General features: G+C 38.4%; 1 protein-coding gene across 16 annotated transcripts in view; it reads right to left on the bottom strand.

The window, feature by feature from the left end:
* epb41l3b (erythrocyte membrane protein band 4.1-like 3b) overlaps positions 1-23,936 on the bottom strand; it is a 59,619-nt gene that overhangs the window by 26,115 nt on the left and 9,568 nt on the right. For 4 of the 16 annotated variants that reach the window (XM_079876969.1, XM_079876963.1, XM_079876971.1 and 1 more), the window contains exons 1-9: positions 23,764-23,897; positions 18,953-19,050; positions 15,453-15,611; positions 12,993-13,097; positions 12,869-12,911; positions 12,706-12,781; positions 11,141-11,359; positions 1,484-1,571; positions 479-523 (exon numbers count right to left, since the gene is read on the bottom strand). In XM_079876969.1, coding sequence (XP_079733095.1) covers positions 479-523; positions 1,484-1,571; positions 11,141-11,359; positions 12,706-12,781; positions 12,869-12,911; positions 12,993-13,097; positions 15,453-15,611; positions 18,953-19,039 — 822 coding nt within the window. In that variant the 5' untranslated portion in view covers positions 19,040-19,050; positions 23,764-23,897. Of the gene's footprint in view, positions 1-478; positions 524-1,483; positions 1,572-11,140; positions 11,360-12,705; positions 12,782-12,868; positions 12,912-12,992; positions 13,098-15,452; positions 15,612-18,952; positions 19,051-23,763 lie in introns of all 16 variants that reach the window. The other 12 variants (XM_079876964.1, XM_079876976.1, XM_079876972.1 and 9 more) reach the window with 9 other exon arrangements.

Consider the following 23,936-nt stretch of genomic DNA (forward strand, 5'->3'; position numbering starts at 1 on the left):
TTCAACATTATATATAGTAGTAATGTAGAACTGACACTAAAACTCTGAAAACTCGCTCAGTAATTTTTATTTTGGGTGAACTATCCACGATACATATTGTTGCATTTTTGCATTGAGATATATAGTGACACGATAGATTGTTACACCCCTATATGTTACAAAAACAGCCTCAGAAACATCATGCACATTTCGTCACAATAAAACACAAGCGAGCGTCTGCATTATCATCAGAGCATCATCGCTCTCTATCTGACGACATGTATATGAGGAGCTGCTGTTCTGCGGCACGAGTAATGACTGCGGCTGAACAATGACACGCCGTCTGCAACGAGCACACACACACACACACACGCTGTAGTCGCATTACCAACAATGCATCATCACAGGCTGATGAGACCTTCGTGTTATTAACGCATGCATCTACACACACACACACACGTAACACACATGAACAGGCAGACGCAGCGCAGCATCTTACCTCCTCCTGCACCGGTGCAATGCACTCAAACAACCGTCCGATCAGCTGAGTCAGTGGGGGAGGGGCGAGAGACACAGAGACACAGAGAGAGAGAGAGAGAGAGAGAACTGCGATGGGCAGCACGAGCCAATCAGAAGAGCAGCATGAACATGCATTAACAGGAGAAGAGAGAGATCGCACGACTGGAACGTGGCAGTTTACAAAGATCGCCTGTGATGTTCACTGAGGCGAGACACTACATGCAGAAATATTGTTCATCATGCATTTATCAGTTTTGCATGTGACTAAACATCCAAAATACACGGTTTTATTGCTCTTGATCTATGTGCATCTGTCTCAATACATCTCTTTAAAGGCGGCGAGTTCGAGTCAGAAATCTCTTTACACACACCAAACGTTTTATTCATATCTATATTCTGAAGGTTTGCTCGTATATTATTCGCCTGGTTTATACAATATTTTACTCTTGAAAACGAGCTTTTTTTAAGCTCTAATATGTCAACAAAATCAAACATGACTTTAGAATCTGGCTTTATCCAATGTTCATATTTCTGTTCTATAAATGTATGCAAATTAGAGCACATTTAAAAAGATAATGCCTTATTTGCATATTTAAATATTTTCACATTTCAGAAAACTTGTAATACATAATAATTGTCTTAATGTACTGTGATAGAATGGTGAGATCTATTAGTTATCTATTAGAAAAAACGATTAGTTTAAGAATTTCTAGGTTTTGTTGTTGTAAAGACAGAAGAGCTTGAGATGAGCAGCACTGCAGCAGGTGAATGGGAGGAGCGTTAGTGCGACACACACACACACACACACACACACACACACACACACACACACAAGCGTGCACACAAACACAAACAGCACATACTCCTACTCTAGTGCACGCGCACACACACACACACACACACACGTGCACATGCACGCACACACGCACACACACACACAGTACATTCAGACACGTGCACGTAGGCACACACACTCACTTCTTACCTTGGCACGGTGCAGGTCGACTCCGTACATGGAGAGTTTCTTTGCGTTTTCCAGGAACATCATGTCAGCTTCAGCAGGAGTCATTCCTCTATAAACACACACACACACACAGATTACTGCTAACTGAAGCGTGTTAACACACACACCAACAGATGCTGCGAGATTGCAGTTGGACTACGGAACACTTCATAGGAATATGAAGCTTAATTTCACACTCATCTGTGTTAATTATGCAACATTTATTTAATTACTCAGCATGACAGATGACTGACACACACACAGCGCTTACAGTCCATACACACAACACTCTGTTTTGCTTGAGTTTCTGTATGTATATTAGTAAACAAAGCAGGGCATTGTGGGTCGAGACAGGCGTGGACACAGGCTCAGTGAGTCTTTGTGCGATCGGACATTGACTGACACTGATCTATTCATCATTAATGAGCAGAGAATCACAGCAGCACATCGAGATCTATGGACTGATCTCTGAATTCAACGTCTGTCTCTGTACCAGTGACTGTGTGCTGTTATTGTCAACCAAAGCTATTACAAACATTTTCTTTAATTGATATATATTCAGAATGAAGATATTTGAAAGATACACAAAAGAAGATATCTGAAAGAATGTCGGTAACCAGAGAGTTGACAGTCGACTTTGACTTCCTACTATGTGAAATCAATGTTACTGGCATTCTTCAAAATCTCTTCTTTTGTGTTCAACAGAACAGAGAAACTCATACAGGTTTGGAACAACATGAGGGTGAGAAAATGATGACAGAATTTTCATTTTTGGGTGAACAAACCCTTTAAATGTGACGTGACGGATCAGTTAAACAGCAGCGCGAGTCTTTTCTTCCACTTTACTACAAGTTATAGCACAAAAAACATGCATGAAACTCAGAAGGAATGTTGAAAGATACAGTACAACTTGATTGATGAAAATGAATCAATCAGTGTTTCAACCGCGGAAAGACGTCAATAAAACAGCTTGTGAACTTAACGTTGCATTTACTTCAGGGAAGTTATCCAATGTTCACAGTTCGTCATTCTGAATAATCGGCTATCGGCAGATATCATTCTGAATAATCGGCTATCGGCAGATATCATTCTGAATAATCGGCTATCGGCAGATATCATTCTGAATAATCGGCTATCGGCAGATATCATTCTGAATAATCGGCTATCGGCAGATATCATTCTGAATAATCGGCTATCGGCATATATCATTCTGAATAATCGACTATCGGCAGATATCATTCTGAATAATCTTCTATCGGCAGATATCATTCTGAATAATCGGCTATCAGCAGATATCATTCTGAATAATCGGCTATCGGCAGATACCATTCTGAATAATCGGCTATCGGGAGATATCATTCTGATTAATCGGCTATCGGTAGATATCATCCTGAATAATCGGCTATCGGCAGATATCATTCTGAATAATCGACTATCGGCAGATATCATTCTGAATAATCGACTATCGGCAGATATCATTCTGAATAATCGGCTATCGGCAGATATCATTCTGAATAATCGGCTATCGGCAGATATCATTCTGAATAATCGACTATCGGCAGATATCATTCTGAATAATCGACTATCGGCAGATATCATTCTGAATAATCGGCTATCGGGAGATATCATTCTGAATAATCGGCTATCGGCAGATATCATTCTGAATAATCGGCTATCGGGAGATATCATTCTGAATAATCGGCTATCGGCAGATATCATTCTGAATAATCGACTATCGGCAGATATTCTGAATAATCGGCTATCGGCAAATATCATTCTGAATAATCGGCTATCGGCAGATATCATTCTGAATAATCGGCTATCGGGAGATATCATTCTGAATAATCGGCTATCGGCAGATATCATTCTGAATAATCGCTATCGGCAAATATCATTCTCAATAATCGGCTATCGGCAGATATCATTCTGAATAATCGGCTATCGGCAGATATCATTCTGAATAATCGGCTATCGGCAAATATCATTCTGAATAATCGGCTATCGGCAGATATCATTCTGAATAATCGGCTATCGGGAGATATCATTCTGAATAATCGGCTATCGGCAGATATCATTCTGAATAATCGGCTATCGGGAGATATCATTCTGAATAATCGGCTATCGGGAGATATCATTCTGAATAATCGGCTATCGGCAGATATCATTCTGAATAATCGACTATCGGCAGATATTCTGAATAATCGGCTATCGGCAAATATCATTCTGAATAATCGGCTATTGGCATATATCATTCTGAATAATCGACTATCGGCAGATATCATTCTGAATAATCGGCTATCAGCAGATATTCTGAATAATCGGCTATCGGGAGATATCATTCTGAATAATCGGCTATCAGCAGATATTCTGAATAATCGGCTATCGGCAGATATCATTCTGAATAATCGACTATCGGCAGATATCATTCTGAATAATCGGCTATCAGCAGATATTCTGAATAATCGGCTATCGGCAGATATCATTCTGAATAATCGGCTATCGGCAGATATCATTCTGAATAATCGGCTATCGGCAGATATCATTCTGAATAATCGGCTATCGGCAAATATCATTCTGAATAATCGGCTATCGGCAGATATCATTCTGAATAATCGACTATCGGCAGATATTCTGAATAATCGGCTATCGGCAAATATCATTCTGAATAATCGGCTATCGGCAGATATCATTCTGAATAATCGGCTATCGGCAGATATCATTCTGAATAATCGGCTATCGGGAGATATCATTCTGAATAATCGGCTATCGGCAGATATCATTCTGAATAATCGCTATCGGCAAATATCATTCTCAATAATCGGCTATCGGCAGATATCATTCTGAATAATCGGCTATCGGCAGATATCATTCTGAATAATCGGCTATCGGCAAATATCATTCTGAATAATCGGCTATCGGCATATATCATTCTGAATAATCGGCTATCGGGAGATATCATTCTGAATAATCGGCTATCGGGAGATATCATTCTGAATAATCGGCTATCGGCAAATATCATTCTGAATAATCGGCTATCGGCAGATATCATTCTGAATAATCGACTATCGGCTGATATTCTGAATAATCGGCTATCGGCAAATATCATTCTGAATAATCGGCTATCGGCATATATCATTCTGAATAATCGACTATCGGCAGATATCATTCTGAATAATCGACTATCGGCAGATATCATTCTGAATAATCGGCTATCAGCAGATATCATTCTGAATAATCGGCTATCAGCAGATATCATTCTGAACAATCGGCTATCGGGAGATATCATTCTGAATAATCGGCTATCGGGAGATATCATTCTGAATAATCGGCTATCGGCAGATATCATTCTGAATAATCGGCTATCGGCATATATCATTCTGAATAATCGGCTATCGGGAGATATCATTCTGAATAATCGGCTATCGGGAGATATCATTCTGAATAATCGGCTATCGGCAAATATCATTCTGAATAATCGGCTATCGGCAGATATCATTCTGAATAATCGACTATCGGCAGATATTCTGAATAATCGGCTATCGGCAAATATCATTCTGAATAATCGGCTATCGGCAGATATCATTCTGAATAATCGGCTATCGGCAGATATCATTCTGAATAATCGGCTATCGGCAGATATCATTCTGAATAATCGACTATCGGCAGATATCATTCTGAATAATCGGCTATCGGCAGATATCATTCTGAATAATCGGCTATCAGCAGATATTCTGAATAATCGGCTATCGGCAGATATCATTCTGAATAATCGACTATCGGCAGATATCATTCTGAATAATCGGCTATCGGCAGATATTCTGAATAATCGGCTATCGGCAGATATCATTCTGAATAATCGGCTATCGGCAGATATCATTCTGAATAATCGGCTATCGGCAGATATCATTCTGAATAATCGGCTATCGGGAGATATCATTCCGAATAATCGGCTATCGGGAGATATCATTCCGAATAATCGGCTATCGGGAGATATCATTCTGAATAATCGGCTATCGGCAGATATCATTCTGAATAATCGGCTATCGGGAGATATCATTCTGAATAATCGGCTATCGGGAGATATCATTCTGAATAATCGGCTATCGGCAGATATCATTCTGAATAATCGGCTATCGGCAGATATCATTCCGAATAATCGGCTATCGGCAGATATCATTCCGAATAATCGGCTATCGGCAGATATCATTCCGAATAATCGGCTATTGGCAGATATCATTCCGAATAATCGACTATCGGCAGATATCATTCCGAATAATCGGCTATCGGCAGATATCATTCCGAATAATCGGCTATCGGCAGATATCATTCTGAATAATCAATAATCAACTATCGGCAGATATTCTGAATAATCGGCTATCGGCAAATATCATTCCGAATAATCGGCTATCGGCAGATATCATTCTGAATAATCGGCTATCGGCAGATATCATTCTGAATAATCGGCTATCGGGAGATATCATTCTGAATAATCGGCTATCGGCAGATATCATTCTGAATAATCGCTATCGGCAAATATCATTCTCAATAATCGGCTATCGGCAGATATCATTCTGAATAATCGGCTATCGGCAAATATCATTCTGAATAATCGGCTATCGGCAGATATCATTCTGAATAATCGGCTATCGGCATATATCATTCTGAATAATCGGCTATCGGGATATATCATTCTGAATAATCGGCTATCGGGAGATATCATTCTGAATAATCGGCTATCGGGAGATATCATTCTGAATAATCGGCTATCGGCAAATATCATTCTGAATAATCGGCTATCGGCAGATATCATTCTGAATAATCGACTATCGGCAGATATTCTGAATAATCGGCTATCGGCAAATATCATTCTGAATAATCGGCTATCGGCAGATATCATTCTGAATAATCGACTACCGGCAGATATTCTGAATAATCGGCTATCGGCAAATATCATTCTGAATAATCGGCTATCGGCATATATCATTCTGAATAATCGACTATCGGCAGATATCATTCTGAATAATCGGCTATCAGCAGATATCATTCTGAATAATCGGCTATCGGGAGATATCATTCTGAATAATCGGCTATCGGGAGATATCATTCTGAATAATCGGCTATCGGGAGATATCATTCTGAATAATCGGCTATCGGGAGATATCATTCTCAATAATCGGCTATCGGCAGATATCATTCTGAATAATCGGCTATCGGGAGATATCATTCTGAATAATCGGCTATCGGCAGATATCATTCTGAATAATCGGCTATCGGGAGATATCATTCTGAATAATCGGCTATCGGGAGATATCATTCTGAATAATCGGCTATCGGGAGATATCATTCTGAATAATCGGCTATCGGCAGATATCATTCTGAATAATCGACTATCGGCAGATATCATTCTGAATAATCGGCTATCGGGAGATATCATTCTGAATAATCGGCTATCGGCAGATATCATTCTGAATAATCGGCTATCGGCAGATATCATTCTGAATAATCGGCTATCAGCAGATATTCTGAATAATCGGCTATCGGCAGATATCATTCTGAATAATCGACTATCGGCAGATATCATTCTGAATAATCGGCTATCAGCAGATATTCTGAATAATCGGCTATCGGCAGATATCATTCTGAATAATCGGCTATCGGGAGATATCATTCTGAATAATCGGCTATCGGGAGATATCATTCTGAATAATCGGCTATCGGCAGATATCATTCTGAATAAGCGGCTATCGGCAGATATCATTCTGAATAATCGGCTATCGGCAGATATCATTCTGAATAATCGGCTATCGGCAGATATCATTCTGAATAATCGGCTATCGGCAGATATCATTCTGAATAATCGACTATCGGCAGATATCATTCTGAATAATCGGCTATCGGCAGATATCATTCTGAATAATCGGCTATCGGCAGATATCATTCTGAATAATCGGCTATCGGCAGATATCATTCTGAATAATCGGCTATCAGCAGATATTCTGAATAATCGGCTATCGGCAGATATCATTCTGAATAATCGACTATCGGCAGATATCATTCTGAATAATCGGCTATCAGCAGATATTCTGAATAATCGGCTATCGGCAGATATCATTCTGAATAATCGGCTATCGGGAGATATCATTCTGAATAATCGGCTATCGGGAGATATCATTCTGAATAATCGGCTATCGGGAGATATCATTCTGAATAATCGGCTATCGGCAGATATCATTCTGAATAATCGGCTATCGGCAGATATCATTCTGAATAATCGGCTATCGGCAGATATCATTCTGAATAATCGGCTATCGGCAGATATCATTCTGAATAATCGGCTATCGGCAGATATCATTCTGAATAATCGGCTATCGGCAGATATCATTCTGAATAATCGGCTATCAGTAGATATTCTGAATAATCGGCTATCGGCAGATATCATTCTGAATAATCGACTATCGGCAGATATTCTGAATAATCGGCTATCGGTAGATATCATTCTGAATAATCGGCTATCGGCAGATATCATTCTGAATAATCGGCTATCGGGAGATATCATTCTGAATAATCGGCTATCGGCAGATATCATTCTGAATAATCGGATATCGGGAGATATCATTCTGAATAATCGGCTATCGGCAGATATCATTCTGAATAATCGGCTATCGGGAGATATCATTCTGAATAATCGGCTATCGGGAGATATCATTCTGAATAATCGGCTATCGGGAGATATCATTCTGAATAATCGGCTATCGGGAGATATCATTCTGAATAATCGGCTATCGGCAGATATCATTCTGAATAATCGGCTATCGGCAGATATCATTCTGAATAATCGGCTATCGGCAGATATCATTCTGAATAATCGGCTATCGGCAGATATCATTCTGAATAATCGGCTATCGGCATATATCATTCTGAATAATCGACTATCGGCAGATATCATTCTGAATAATCGGCTATCGGGAGATATCATTCTGAATAATCGGCTATCGGGAGATATCATTCTGAATAATCGGCTATCGGGAGATATCATTCTGAATAATCGGCTATCGGCATATATCATTCTGAATAATCGAGCTATCGGGAGATATCATTCTGAATAATCGGCTATCGGCAGATATCATTCTGAATAATCGGCTATCGGGAGATATCATTCTGAATAATCGGCTATCGGCAGATATCATTCTGAATAATCGGCTATCGGGAGATATCATTCTGAATAATCGGCTATCGGGAGATATCATTCTGAATAATCGGCTATCGGGAGATATCATTCTGAATTATCGGCTATCGGGAGATATCATTCTGAATAATCGGCTATCGGGAGATATCATTCTGAATTATCGGCTATCGGGAGATATCATTCTGAATAATCGGCTATCGGCAGATATCATTCTGAATAATCGGCTATCGGCATATATCATTCTGAATAATCGGCTATCGGCAGATATTCTGAATAATCGGCTATCGGGAGATATCATTCTGAATAATCGGCTATCGGGAGATATCATTCTGAATAATCGGCTATCGGCATATATCATTCTGAATAATCGAGCTATCGGGAGATATCATTCTGAATAATCGGCTATCGGCAGATATCATTCTGAATAATCGGCTATCGGGAGATATCATTCTGAATAATCGGCTATCGGCATATATCATTCTGAATAATCGGCTATCGGGAGATATCATTCTGAATAATCGGCTATCGGCAGATATCATTCTGAATAATCGGCTATCGGCAGATATCATTCTGAATAATCGGCTATCGGCAGATATCATTCTGAATAATCGGCTATCGGCAGATATCATTCTGAATAATCGGCTATCGGCAGATATCATTCTGAATAATCGGCTATCGGCAGATATCATTCTCAATAATCGGCTATCGGCAGATATCATTCTCAATAATCGGCTATCGGCAGATATCATTCTGAATAATCGGCTATCGGCAGATATCATTCTGAATAATCGGCTATCGGGAGATATCATTCTGAATAATCGGCTATCGGGAGATATCATTCTGAATAATCGGCTATCGGCAGATATCATTCTGAATAATCGGCTATCGGCAGATATCATTCTGAATAATCGGCTATCGGCAGATATCATTCTGAATAAGCGGCTATCGGGAGATATCATTCTGAATAATCGGCTATCGGCAGATATCATTCTGAATAATCGGCTATCGGCAAATATCATTCTGAATAATCGGCTATCGGCAAATATCATTCTGAATAATCGGCTATCGGGAGATATCATTCTGAATAATCGGCTATCGGCAGATATTCTGAATAATCGGCTATCGGCAGATATCATTCTGAATAATCGGCTATCGGCAAATATCATTCTGAATAATCGGCTATCGGGAGATATCATTCTGAATAATCGGCTATCGGGAGATATCATTCTGAATAATCGGCTATCGGCAGATATCATTCTGAATAATCGGCTATCGGCAGATATCATTCTGAATAATCGGATATCGGGAGATATCATTCTGAATAATCGGCTATCGGCAGATATCATTCTGAATAATCGGCTATCGGCATATATCATTCTGAATAATCGGATATCGGGAGATATCATCCTGAATAATCGGCTATCGGGAGATATCATTCTGAATAATCGGCTATCGGGAGATATCATTCTGAATAATCGGCTATCGGGAGATATCATTCTGAATAATCGGCTATCGGCATATATCATTCTGAATAATCGGATATCGGGAGATATCATTCTGAATAATCGGCTATCGGGAGATATCATTCTGAATAATCGGCTATCGGGAGATATCATTCTGAATAATCGGCTATCGGCAGATATCATTCTGAATAATCGGCTATCGGCAGATATCATTCTGAATAATCGGCTATCGGGAGATATCATTCTGAATAATCGGCTATCGGCAGATATCATTCTGAATAATCGGCTATAGGCAGATATCATTCTGAATAATCGGCTATAGGCAGATATCATTCTGAATAATCGGCTATCGGGAGATATCATTCTGAATAATCGGCTATCGGGAGATATCATTCTGAATAATCGGCTATCGGCAGATATCATTCTGAATAATCGGCTATAGGCAGATATCATTCTGAATAATCGGCTATCGGGAGATATCATTCTGAATAATCGGCTATCGGCAGATATCATTCTGAATAATCGGCTATAGGCAGATATCATTCTGAATAATCGGCTATAGGCAGATATCATTCTGAATAATCGGCTATCGGCAGATATCATTCTGAATAATCGGCTATCGGGAGATATCATTCTGAATAATCGGCTATCGGCAGATATCATTCTGAATAATCGGCTATAGGCAGATATCATTCTGAATAATCGGCTATCGGGAGATATCATTCTGAATAATCGGCTATCGGTATCGGCAGATATCATTCTGAATAATCGGCTATCGGTATCGGCAGATATAATTGGGAGTAATCGACTATCGGTATCGACAGAAATCATTCCGAATAATCAGCTATCAGTATCTGAGAAATTTAGTATCGGTGCATCTCGAATCTTAATGATACTAAAATAACACAAATCTGAGCATTTGAGCGTCACACGCTGCAGCTTGAAACGATCTGACAGAGTTTCTCTGTCGTAAAGCGCGGGTAAACTCACTTGTAGTTGCGGTGAAGCTCCAGCACTTTCTCCTCCAGCTCTTTGGTCTGGTTGGGGGCCAAACGCACCTCGCTGATATAGCCGGATCCCTGCATGTCAGGGTCATAGTCTCCCAGCTCAGACTGAACCGTGTAGGAGCCCAGCACAGTGTGTGTGGCGAAAGAACACGGCAAACGCCCGGACACCACGTCATCTCTGAGCTGCAGACACAGGTAATACCTGAGAGAGAGAGAGAGAGAGAGAGAGAGAGAGAGAGAGAGAGAGTGTTTCAATGTTCTGGTTTAGTAAGTATTCTGTTTTCAGTCAGATATAATATAGTATAATACAAGAATAATATTACAAAATGGATAGATTGGAAAAAATAGACTATATGCTATTATAGTTTTTTTTTTTTTTTCATATTTTGATTTCATTTTTATTTTTTTGTATTATCCATTTTCATTTTGGTTAAAGTTTTTGTATTTTTTATTGTGTGCTTTAGTCATTTTATTCGTTTTTTTTTTCCATTCTTTTTTAAAATAAGTTTGTGTAGTTTTTCTTCATTTTTATTTCAGTTCTAGTTTTACTACATCAAGGTAAACTAATCAGGCTTTAGATATTTAGGGCTTTTAGGATTTAGATTTATCTGCCAATATTTTGGTTATCAACTTTCAAATGTAAAGAATTATCGGTAAAAAATTTCACATCGGTGCGTCCCTATTGTTAATTTCTTATTTCAGTAATATTTTTACTACAAATATTAAATACAAATGAAAAACGTTGCCTTTGCAACCAGCCGAAATAAAATAAGTCTAAGTTGTTCATATTTTATTTTACTCCAGAATTGTGACAGTATGTACATTTTTTCTTGTTTTTTTTTGTTATTTATTATTTGGTAACACTTTACAATGAGGTTTCATTTGTTAACATTAACTAACTACATTAGATAACACGAACTAACAATGAACAATAAATACTTCTACATCATTTATTAGCTGAAGTTAATGTTAATTTCAACATCTACTAATACAAAATAAGTTTAAATTAAAAATTGTTATCATTGGTTAATGCTCTATGAACTAACATGTAATTTTATGAACTAACATGGAAAAAAATGATTAAATGTCAGTTCATGTTAGTTAATACATTAATTAATGTTATGCTATTGTAATGTGATACAGTTTCCTGGGTAATTATTTTTATTTCAGTTTTTATTTCAGTACATCAAGTCAAACTAAATGAAAATAAGAAAAGTTTTATATATTTTATTTTACTACATGTTTGTGGTGCGTCAGTTCATAGCAGTGTTTATTTTATTACCATTGATAAAAAATTCATATTTTCATTCTAACTTTAGTTTTAGTCATTTTTATTAGTTATGTATACATAGTTTTTATTCATTTATATTTCAGTTTTAGTTATTTCAGTACATCAAGTTAAACTACATGAAAATGCCTGGCAACTCCCTGAAATAAAATTTTATATATACATACATGCGCATATATATATATATATATATATATATATATATAATTTCACTTAATGTTTATGTTTTGTCATGGTTTTAGTGAACTTCATCTAAACACCTGGTGATATCCTCAGAAAGCTGCGCCGGATCGGGAGGATAAAACTTCACGTTGAAGGCAAAGTTCCAGGGACCAGCTGTAAAAACATGAAAAACAACTTCTCGTAAGAACTTGAGGACGTTTGGATGAAGACAATTAACGTGTCCGTCAGGAAAAGACGTACTACTGATCAGCTTCTTTATCTCCTTGGACGTGTCCAGCCAGTTCTGTGGGAAAAACAGGAGGTTTGTCACTGAAAAAAATAAGAACCGAGACGTGAAATCAGAGAAATAAGAGCAAACAAACACCTTCGGGCTTTCAGCGTCCCGGTACGTAATCCCGAAATAATCCTTCTCCAGAAGATTCAGGTGGTCGCAAACCTTCTCAAACAGCACCTGACCTTTCGCTCGCTTCTGTGGACAACAAACAGACACAAAGATTCATTAATGAGGGTTAACGAGGAAACTGCAGGGAGTTGAAGAGAAGCGCATAACAATAAAATAACAATAAAAGTCCCCCTGTACTCAATCATTTCATCCCTTAAAACTCATCTTTGATCTCCAAAATGACATATTTAAGCGTTTTTTCCTTGAAAAAAAATCTTCATGTCTTAAAATATCTTGAATGCAACTCGACACCCTTGCCTCATTTAGTATGCGTGGTTCTATGAATATGCAAATTGACTTTTTTAAACCGGAACTTTTTTTCTATAAATATATTTTTATATACTTGATAATAAATATATACAAATATTTTATTGGTTTTTCTGCATGTCATGTGACCATTAATCCACAAATAACCATGAGCATGCTTATGTGCTGTTAAATTACTGAAATATTAATGTGACAAAAAAAGTTTGAGAATCCCTGAACTAAGAGAACAATCAATAAATCTCACTTTTGCCCAAGTTAGAGTTCGTCAACTTTCTGCAGTTTGTTTTATTTGGTAAATAAAGAGTTAACCCACCGCAATGATGGTGGATTAGCGATTAATACCTATTTTTCCTCATATTCTCCATTGTTGCGGCTCCTCTCTTCCCAGTCTGTCAGTAACGCTCTGTTTACTTCCTGTCTCTATGAAGCCCCTCCTTCTGAAAAGCACACTGTGCTCTGATTGGTCGGCTGGAGCAGTGTGTTGTGATTGGTCGAGCGCTTCGAGTGTGTTTGGGAAATGTCCCGCCCCTTACCATAACCACCAGTTTAACACACTACTAACTAGCTCAACCAGGCCCCGCCCCTTTATTCTGCGCATTAATTATTATAATGAGGAATATTGTGACGTGTTCGTTCCCGGAAGATACTCAAGACTACAGTGGAGGCGTTTCAGGAGTTCAGACACACTGACTCTGATATAGAGAAGAGCTGGAGCTTCTTCATGATCACACTGCAACATTACACACTAAACACAGATGAACATGAGCTCAATCGGACCCGTTTAACAGGTTAACTCTCCAACAAAACTGACGCCCTGCTTTGATTTCTGCCTGTGAACTAAAAAATCCTCTATTTACACTCTCTTCCACGTGAGATCTTCATCTCTCTTCATCTTCAATCTGTGCGAGACTGAACCTCCAGTAAACACACACAGCTCTGGCATGCTGTACTTCATGCAACCGATTTTGCTCGTGCCAAAATAAGAATAAGCTAAAAATAAAAGTGCTTGTGATGTGACAAGTTTGTGTGTGTGCTCTTCAACTCTACAGCGCAGTCACACACACTGTGTGGATGTGTCCCGACACGCTGTTTCACGCCTCGGTCTTAAACTTCCTCAGCAAACATCTGAACTTGCATGGTTGGGTTGTTGCAGAAGTGAAAGCAAATGAAAGTGTAAAAGAGTTTTCGAAGTTTAGGTTTATAGCAAATCCTGCTTTAAAGTCTGCTTACGTGGAAAGGCAATGCATGTACAATGTCAAAACCGTTAATTCAAGCTTTCAAATGATACCTAATGTTCTCATGCCATGCATATTAAAACCATTTAAACATAAAACTATACTGTCATAACTCATCAACACAACAGTATACAGTAACAGTTTTACTTTGAAATGTGCAACGCTCACATTTATTGCACTGAATCATTTAATAATCCTGATTTTACTGATTTTCCGTCCGCAACTTTAAGATCTATTGATATTATACTTTTATATAAGACTTTTCTCATACTATTTATGATATTTAAGACTTTTAATGACCTTACATTTGATCAAACTTTATGACTTTTTAAGGACCTGTAGGGATGAATGATTAATCAAAATAAATAATTGCGATTATCAAATTTCAAAGGCATAACATATTAGTTGTAGTGTAAAATATTTTTTTTATTAAAAATTATATTTTTCAATTTTACAGTACAAGAGTATCACAATAGTACTATATTTGTTGTTTTATTTCTTAATTTGCTTAATATTTTTATTTATTAATAATAATAACCACAGCAAAAATCATAAAAAAATATTATTTTATAGTCACTGATCAGTAGATAAATCACATGATTTTTTTTTTGTCTACAAACCAGTTTTATTTTAGTATCATTGAGAAACTATTAGACTGTAGTTTTTAGTCAATATTTTGAATTTTGTTTGTATAGTTTTCATTTTAAATGTAAAGTAAAAAAAAAAAAAAGTCAAATAATACGTATTTCAGTTTTAGTTATTTTAGTACATGAAGTTAAACTTTTCAATTTTAGTTTTTTCATATATATTTTTTCATTATTATTTATATTCACTTATTCAAGCCCAACAAACCTGGAGCACTCGCTCCCATCATGCTCACCTCCAGCGTGCAGGTGTAGTCCGTGCCATCCAGAAGCGTGACCTTACACTCCATGACCTTCAGTCTGTGGCTCCTGCCTAACGCTGACCAGGACACTCGGCTGCTCAAAGACTTCTGGGAAATGTAGTCTTCCTCCTGCTGTCTGACTTCTGATTGGCTCTGCAGAAACACAGCAAAATGAGTTCAAAGGTTTGAAAACGCTGGTGTTTCTGACGTCACAAACTACCTTGTAACCAATCAGATCAACGTGTGATCGTCAACCAGTGGATCTCTGAGTTGAGTGAGAGAGTGGAGGCGGGGCTCATTTGCATATTCATAGAACCGTGTATAGTAAATGAGGCAAGGGTGTCGAGTTACATTCAAGATATTTTAAGGCATGAATACATTTTTTTTATCAAAAAACGTTTAAATGTCATTTTGGTGATCAAAGATGAGTTTTAAGGGATAACATTATTGACTACAGGGGGACTTTAATTGTTTGAATTGAGGCCCATTCACACAAAGAACAATAAATATAACAATAACAATACAGTTCTAAAAATCGATTATGAATAATTTCATAACCGACCTTCTTGACAGCAGTCTCATGTCACGGCTTCATTTCAGAGGCTGATGCTGCTATTTTCATCATGCAGGTTTATTTCAGTGCTTCGCCATGAATAGATTTTCATCATTAAATCAAGTTACATAATTTTCTGTTACCTACTTTCTAGAAAGATCCTGAAACTCTCCGAGGGATTACATCTGTAAAGCCACAGAGATACATTACTGTAACAATTGAGAAATTAAAAAATGCCGGTTTGTTTGTTGATGTTGTCTCTCTCTCACGCGGAGATCACCAGATATTCACCCAAACATCTATATGGTTTAATGTGAATGATTATCATACAGTATTATACATGTTTGGTCTCATTTGAAATGTCTCAGTACGACTGGTGTCTCATTACCAAAGAAGTAAACCAAAAGGTAATAAAGTTCTTAAGAATTTAGAGATAACTGGCACACAGAGGAGGGTTCGTCTTTCAGGCAAATGGCATCCTGCCCAAAAGCTGTCAACTCTGTATGCAAATTCCCATTGTTAGCAAATGTTTCCATGTGAAAGAAGTTTCTGTCTATATACAGAAATGCAGCAAGAGGCTCAGGGCAATTTGTAGCTCAAATTAGCCTGTGATGCGGAGAGTGTGACTCTCAGAATCATGTATTTTATAATGTCAGGTTCGCATCTTCTCTTTATTACAGAGCATTTGATGTTTTGTATTTATTATCTTTGAACTGATTATGAAATTGGCATGATACATTTACCTGATGTAATAAATTGTAAACATTTGATCTTATTCTGACTAAATCTGAAATTGTTTTCCCAAGTAGATTAAACGGATTCGTAAGTTCCCGCAAGTCTGCGTCAGATTAGTGACGACTAATATTCGGCACTAATTCAAGTGTACTTGGTTTGCAAAGACAAGAAGTGAATTTCCGTTTAGAACAGCAAATGCTGCTTGACCAACCTAAATCTGGATGTGTCTTGCCTCTGTTTTAATTTAATGTTACCGTGGCATGGCCAATCCAAAGCTATTATAAGAGAAGTCGACCTATATCTGTAGTAGTGGCCATACCTCTACTGAAGTAAACGTTACGTTAAATTCAAGTGTATGCGAAACCACGGGGGATATACCAAAGTATCTCTGATTGTGAATTACGAACATCTCAGGTATATAGCCAATTACCTCTGTTTAATGACCAAACCTGACGAGCTTGTGATCGTGAGACCCGCGTTAAACAAGGCGTGAGGACCTCAGAGTGACATAGCTTCCGAATATGAACGGGTAAAATATAAGTAAAGAGTTAAAAACAATAATCAAACATTCGTTCACATTTAATGATGCTCAGATATCATTAAAACCTTTTTCATTAATGGAGTCAGATGAAATAACGAGGTAATACATGAGAAAATGTATTTCATTTACTATTGTTGTGTTGTGTAAAAGGAAAGACAGTAACACGCAGAGACCTTCACCCGTTCTATGGGATACCGCCATTGGGCCGATCTAGACGGGCGCAGGTTTAGGGTTCTTATATACGCCGTATACATTTAAAAACTCTATTCCCATAAATTTTGCATCTGAAAGGGAAACTCCTACAAATGCATATGAAAGGGAAACTCCTACAAATGCATATGCAATACGATCAAGTGCAAAAAATATTATCAGTGCTTATTTTTTCACTGCGTGTCTTTAGTAAATCTTAACCGTAGTTTTTAACGCCAAAAGAGGGTTTGCGCTGGTGCAAGATGTTAGTCTTAGATACAGAATATCCACAGAACTGTTACTAGTGGATTTAGTGGTTTGTTTCTGAATATAAAAATGTCGACAAGTGTTGTCAAAAGTACCCACTTCGTAACCAAAACGGAACTGAAATTTTAATTCCTGATTCCAGCAGAGACATATATGTTGAGCATGTGAACACAACGGCCAATCACATACATATATGTTGAGCGTGTGAACACAACGGCCAATCAGAGACATATATGTTGAGCATGTGAACACAATGGCCAATCAGAGACATATATATTGAGCATGTGAACACAATGGCCAATCAGAGACATATATGTTGAGCATGTGAACACAATGGCCAATCAGAGACATAGCCTATATATTGAGCGTGTGAACACAATGGCCAATCAGAGACATATATGTTGAGCATGTGAACACAACGGCCAATCAGAGACATATATGTTGAGCATGTGAACACAATGGCCAATCAGAGACATATATATTGAGCATGTGAACACAATGGCCAATCAGAGACATATATGTTGAGCATGTGAACACAATGGCCAATCAGAGACATAGCCTATATGTTGAGCATGTGAACACAATGGCCAATCAGAGACATATATGTTGAGCATGTGAACACAATGGCCAATCAGAGACATATATGTTGAGCGTGTGAACAAAATGGCCAATCAGAGACATATATGTTGAGCATGTGAACACAATGGCCAATCACAGACATATATGTTGAGCATTTGAACACAATGGCCAATCAGAGACATATATGTTGAGCGTGTGAACACAATGGCCAATCAGCGTGCTGACTGAGATGTGCTCCTCATTAGTTATCATTGTACAACCAGAATGTGGCGTTTTTTTCAGTGTGGTATTTGCCCTGCCCCTCCTCTACTGTGATTGGACGGCTGGGTAAAAAGTGACAGTGATGAACGCTGCGTTTTACCTAAATTTGAACATTCTTCAACTCTCGCCGACTGGTAAAAAACCGCCATGCGTTCAGTGTGAAATAGACGCTCATCTCTTCGTCACGCTGCTGCCGTTTAAAAAAACACAGCGCTCCCATTGAAAACAATTGGAAAAATACGCTAGCCTTGGGAAAAAAACTCTTTGATGGACACACGGCATTCCAATATTAGTAATATACAAGTATAAAATGTAGTTTTTCAGCCGTTTTGACAGTACATGAGGAAAGCTGGAGCTGACCCGACTCACCTGGTGCCGTGTGTCCGGGCTTTCGTGTCTTTTCGGTTTGGCTTCTGTGTGCGGGACGTCCGATTCCGAGCCTGGATCCGTCGTCATGGCCCGTTACACTGAAATGCCACACGGATACATACATATTCAGGCTGGGCATTTCACAATCTGACTGGATTGCTTCTTCACTGGAATGCACAGTGTGGGTATCTGACCACAGATAAGTTTATATTTAGCCTGATGTTTACTCTTGCACTGTCCTAGGATCGGTGTATTTTTGAAAGCCCAAATCACGACAGCAGTGATGCCTGAAGTACACAAGTCTTTAATGTCCTGAAACACATTTAGACTGCATGCCGTGGTCCCTTGAAAGTGTGCTACAGCAGACAGGCATTCCTTCCAACAGTCATTCCAACATGTGCAATGCTGCCATGTTTATCAGTGTGAAGCCAACCAGTCGCTGAAGATTCGACAACAAATAGCAAACCTCAAGCAATCTTTGACTGAGCAATGCAGGCGCAGACAGGGGAGTTTGGAAACAACACTGCACTGAGACCTCTAGTTAAGAGTATTAGTGCATTGACATGAATGATTCCTCAGATCATGTGAGAGATTTAAGTGATCAGATGCACCATTTTCACCTGCTGGACCAGAAAACAGCTGAAAACCTAGTAACACCCTAGTAAACCCCTAGCAACAACTCAGAAAACCCAAGCAATTGGAACAAAAAACAGCTGAAAACCTAGTAACAATTCAGAAAACCAAGCAAATGGACCAGAAAACAGCTGAAAACCTAGTAACACCCTAGAAACCCCCAAGCAACCACTCAGAACACAAGCAAATGCACTAGAAAACAGCTAAAAACCTAGTAACACCCTAGCAACCCCCTAGCAACCACTCAGAACAGCCAAGCAAATGGACCAGAAAACAGCCGAAAATCTAGTAACACCTTAGTAACACCCTAGAAACCCCCAAGCAACCACTCAGAACACAAGCAAATGCACTAGAAAACAGCTAAAAACCTAGTAACACCCTAGAAACCCCCTAGCAACCACTCAGAACAGCCAAGCAAATGCACTAGAAAACAGCTAAAAACCTAGTAACACCCTAGAAACCCCCTAGCAACCACTCAGAACACCCAAGCAAATGGACCAGAAAACAGCTAAAAAACTAGTAACACCCTAGCAACCATTTAGAACACCCAATCTAATGGACCAGAAAACAGCTGTAAACCTAGCAACACCCTAGTAACCCCTAGCAACCACTCAGAACACCCAAGCAATTGGAACAGAAAACAGCTGAAAACCTAGTAACACCCTAGTAACTTTCTAGCAACAACTCAGAAAACCAAGCAAATGAACCAGAAAACAGCCGAAAACCTAGTAACACCCTAGAAACCCCCTAGCAACCACTCAGAACACCCAAGCAAATGCACTAAAAAACAGCTGAAAACCTAGTAACACCCTAGCAACCATTTAGAACACCCTAGCAAATGGACCAGAAAACAACTGAAAACCTAGTAACACCCTAGTAACCCCTAGCAACCACTCAGAACACCAAGCAAATGGAACAGAAAACAGCTGAAAACCTAGTAACACCCTAGAAACACCCTAGCAACAACTCAGAAAACCAAGCAAATGAACCAGAAAACAGCCGAAAACCTAGTAACACCTTAGTAACCCCCTAGCAACCACTCAGAACACCCAAGCAAATGGACCAGAAAACAGCTGAAAACCAAGTAACACCCTAGTAACCCCCTAGCAACCACTCAGAACACCCAAGCAAATGTTATATCTTCTGCTTCATAATGAGTGAGTGTTTGTAATCTCTGACAGCCCTGGTATCTTCAGCGGCGTGACAGTGATGTAAACCATCGGCGGATTCTCCTGGTGTTTCTGGAGAGCGGCAGTGGAAAACTGCAGGAATTACACGACTGCATTCTGTCAGACTCATTCTGTGAACTTTAATGGCCTGGTGCAGAAATGTAGGTCAAACTGAACCGCAGGAGCACAACCAGCCAATGGCCCTCCAGATCTGCTCGACATCAGAGAACGAGAGAGAAGATGATTTTCCTATCATATTCTCTGAGAGGCAGACAAAACAATGAGAGTATCTCCGTGAATATTAACGAGGATTGTACAGTGGATGTGTTGCGATCACACCAGCGATTATAATGAAGATCACCTTGGAACTGAAATTCAGCTGAAGAAAAACATGAAGCCCCATATGGATGAATGAATGGATTTGTAAAGAGTCAAAAATACACAGCAACATTAATAAAAATGAACGTAATTAGAAAGTTCTTACTCATCTTGACTTATTTGGTTCACATTCTGTTGTGTATTTTTCACATGACTCCTTGTTTCTTCATTGCTCTCTCGTCTAAGTTAGGGATGAATCGGCCGACAAAAGCAATTATCTGGAATTAGTCAATTGTTTAAAAACAGCTGATGATCAGGGCCGATTATATCCTGTCAATAATTAAAACAGTATGAAATATTATTTTCTTGTAAAATATGCTCCAATAATCTTTTAGGCTATTTAACGCGTCAAAAAATTATTTTCACACTATTGCTCTTGTAATAAAACCCAACATCTCCGTAAACATTCTGGAAAATGTCAGGAATTTCAGAATCAGAGACACACTGAGCTGTGAAATATGCAGGAAGAAAAACCTTTAGCAAATCCTGTCACTCTTAACAAGTCTGGGTAAACCAAGAACCTGGAGACGCTCGATCCACCCTGGGCTGAAACCAGTCCATTAACTCGGCACAGATGGGTTAAACCCTCTTAACGGCTTACACTTACTCCCATCAAAAACGCAATGGAGACGCAGTCTGAGCCGTCTGTGACCAGATAATGCAGAGTTCACCGGGAAGTTTGTGTTAATCCCTTTTATTACTCAATTTCACACAGAGCTTCATTGGAATAACCAACTGAGTGACAGACAATAGCACGATATATGGGCCACCATATCGGTATCGGCCGATATCTGTTCATTTTTAATGCTATAATTATCGGCCCACTAAGAAAATTTGACCGATATATTAAAGTCGAAAAATAATTGATTATTTCCTTCACGTTCACCATGTCCATAATGGTTTTGAATTGCTTGAAATATGACTGAAATCACTTCAAAGCGCACGTCTGTCATAAAGGCTACATCAAATTATAATGAGAACATCATAATTGTGTGCTGGAGACACAGATTTTAATGGGGAGACTTTTGTTTTTTGTAATCAGGCTCTCAAATATTATATAAAAAAAATTGGAATTATATTTATCGGCCAATATATCGGCTTTCAAATATAAAGAATTATCATCAGCCAAAATTTTCATATCCGTGCATCCCTAAAATAAATCACCTTATACTACTTAAAAACTACAGAATAAAAGCATAATCATGGTATTATCATTCTAGCCTGCAGAAACTATAAGGGTTAACATGGCCTATAGTGGTTAAAGATCAGTGCCGGTAATCAAAAGGTCAATATCAATCAACACTTAAACCAGCGTCACTCAGACCCGTAATAAATGCACTGAGAATCAACAAACTTTCTGTACACATTCACACATTCTATTCGAGGACAATGTTTCTGATCAATACAGAATATTGATTTACAATCAGGGCCATTCTACAAGTGACTCTTGGAATGTAAGAAACTAAACATTCGAAACATTCTCTACATTGTGAGCATGCTTCGTCAAATCAACAAAGAATTAACAGAACGGCATGCTAAATTAGTTTGATCTGTTGTGTTTGCAGCATATAACTTCGTAGTTTTGGCATGATGCATTATGTCAGTGTAAATGGTGTGCAGAAAAAAAAAACCGAAAAAAAAATATATATATATATATATATATTTCATTAAAAAAAACATATATATATTATTATTATTATTATTATTATTATATATAAACATAATATATAAAACAAAAACATATACTTTTTATTTAAATTTATTTATCATTAAATTTGTATTTATTCTAAATGTATTGCATTCTAATGTGTTATTACTTATTTAAATAAAATGGTATTTATTTTAATTATTTTTTTAAATCAAATACATTTATGTTGTTCGATTATGAAACAAAACGAAATAAATTAGATAATAATTAAAATAAATAACTGCAATTTTATTTAAATAAATAATAAATTAACAGATTAAAAGGGAAGTCCATACCAACAGCTGCAACGAGGAACATCTTTGCATTAGAGTATCTTGCAGAATGTTTCTTTCCTCATCTGATGAACGATACAAACACTGACAACTAATCAGAATCAGCTCGAGCATTTAAACCGCAGAACGCACGAGAGTAATTAACAGCACGCTATTGTTACTTAATGCGAATATAGTTGGTAGTGTGTCAACCCCGAATTCAGTGCAAGTTTGCTTCATTTCATCAGACTCGCCTTTTCCCACATCAGAACGGATCATATACGCGATCAAATCTACCAAGCGTTCCGAACGCGTGAGAACTTACTGACGCGTCAAGCAATAACAACAATAATACATTATAAATCTCATGTTTTCAGTATTTCTGGGTAAATCACTAGTGTTTTAACAGCGCAGAAACAGCCTATCAATAAGTGTTCTTATAAAACATACTTAATATTAAACGATCGCTCCGTTAATACGTGGATATATGTTATATTTAACACGCAGATGTTATGTATGCAAACGCGTCTTCTAAACACAAACGCCACTGAAGAAGCGAAAACAACGCACAGATTTATTCCATCCAGAACGTTCAGAGGATTTACTCCTGCATCTGTAGGGAAATGTGTCACTCACAGGCGTTCGTAAACAACGCGAGCGCATGAACGTTACCGTGGGTGCCGCGGCGCTCGCGTTCCTCTCCCCGGGGGTTGCGCTCTTCTCTCGCCGCTCGCGGAGCGTCTGACAGCGGCCACGGGAAGCTCGAGTCTCCGGTAAACCTTCAGTGGTGGGAACCGGGAACCGGGAGGAGCGCGCGCGCGCGGGGCGGGACCGGGGATTCAAAC

Source organism: Squalius cephalus, assembly GCF_949319135.1.
Source record: "Squalius cephalus genome assembly, chromosome: 7".
In the NCBI taxonomy this organism is placed as follows: domain Eukaryota; kingdom Metazoa; phylum Chordata; class Actinopteri; order Cypriniformes; family Leuciscidae; genus Squalius; species Squalius cephalus.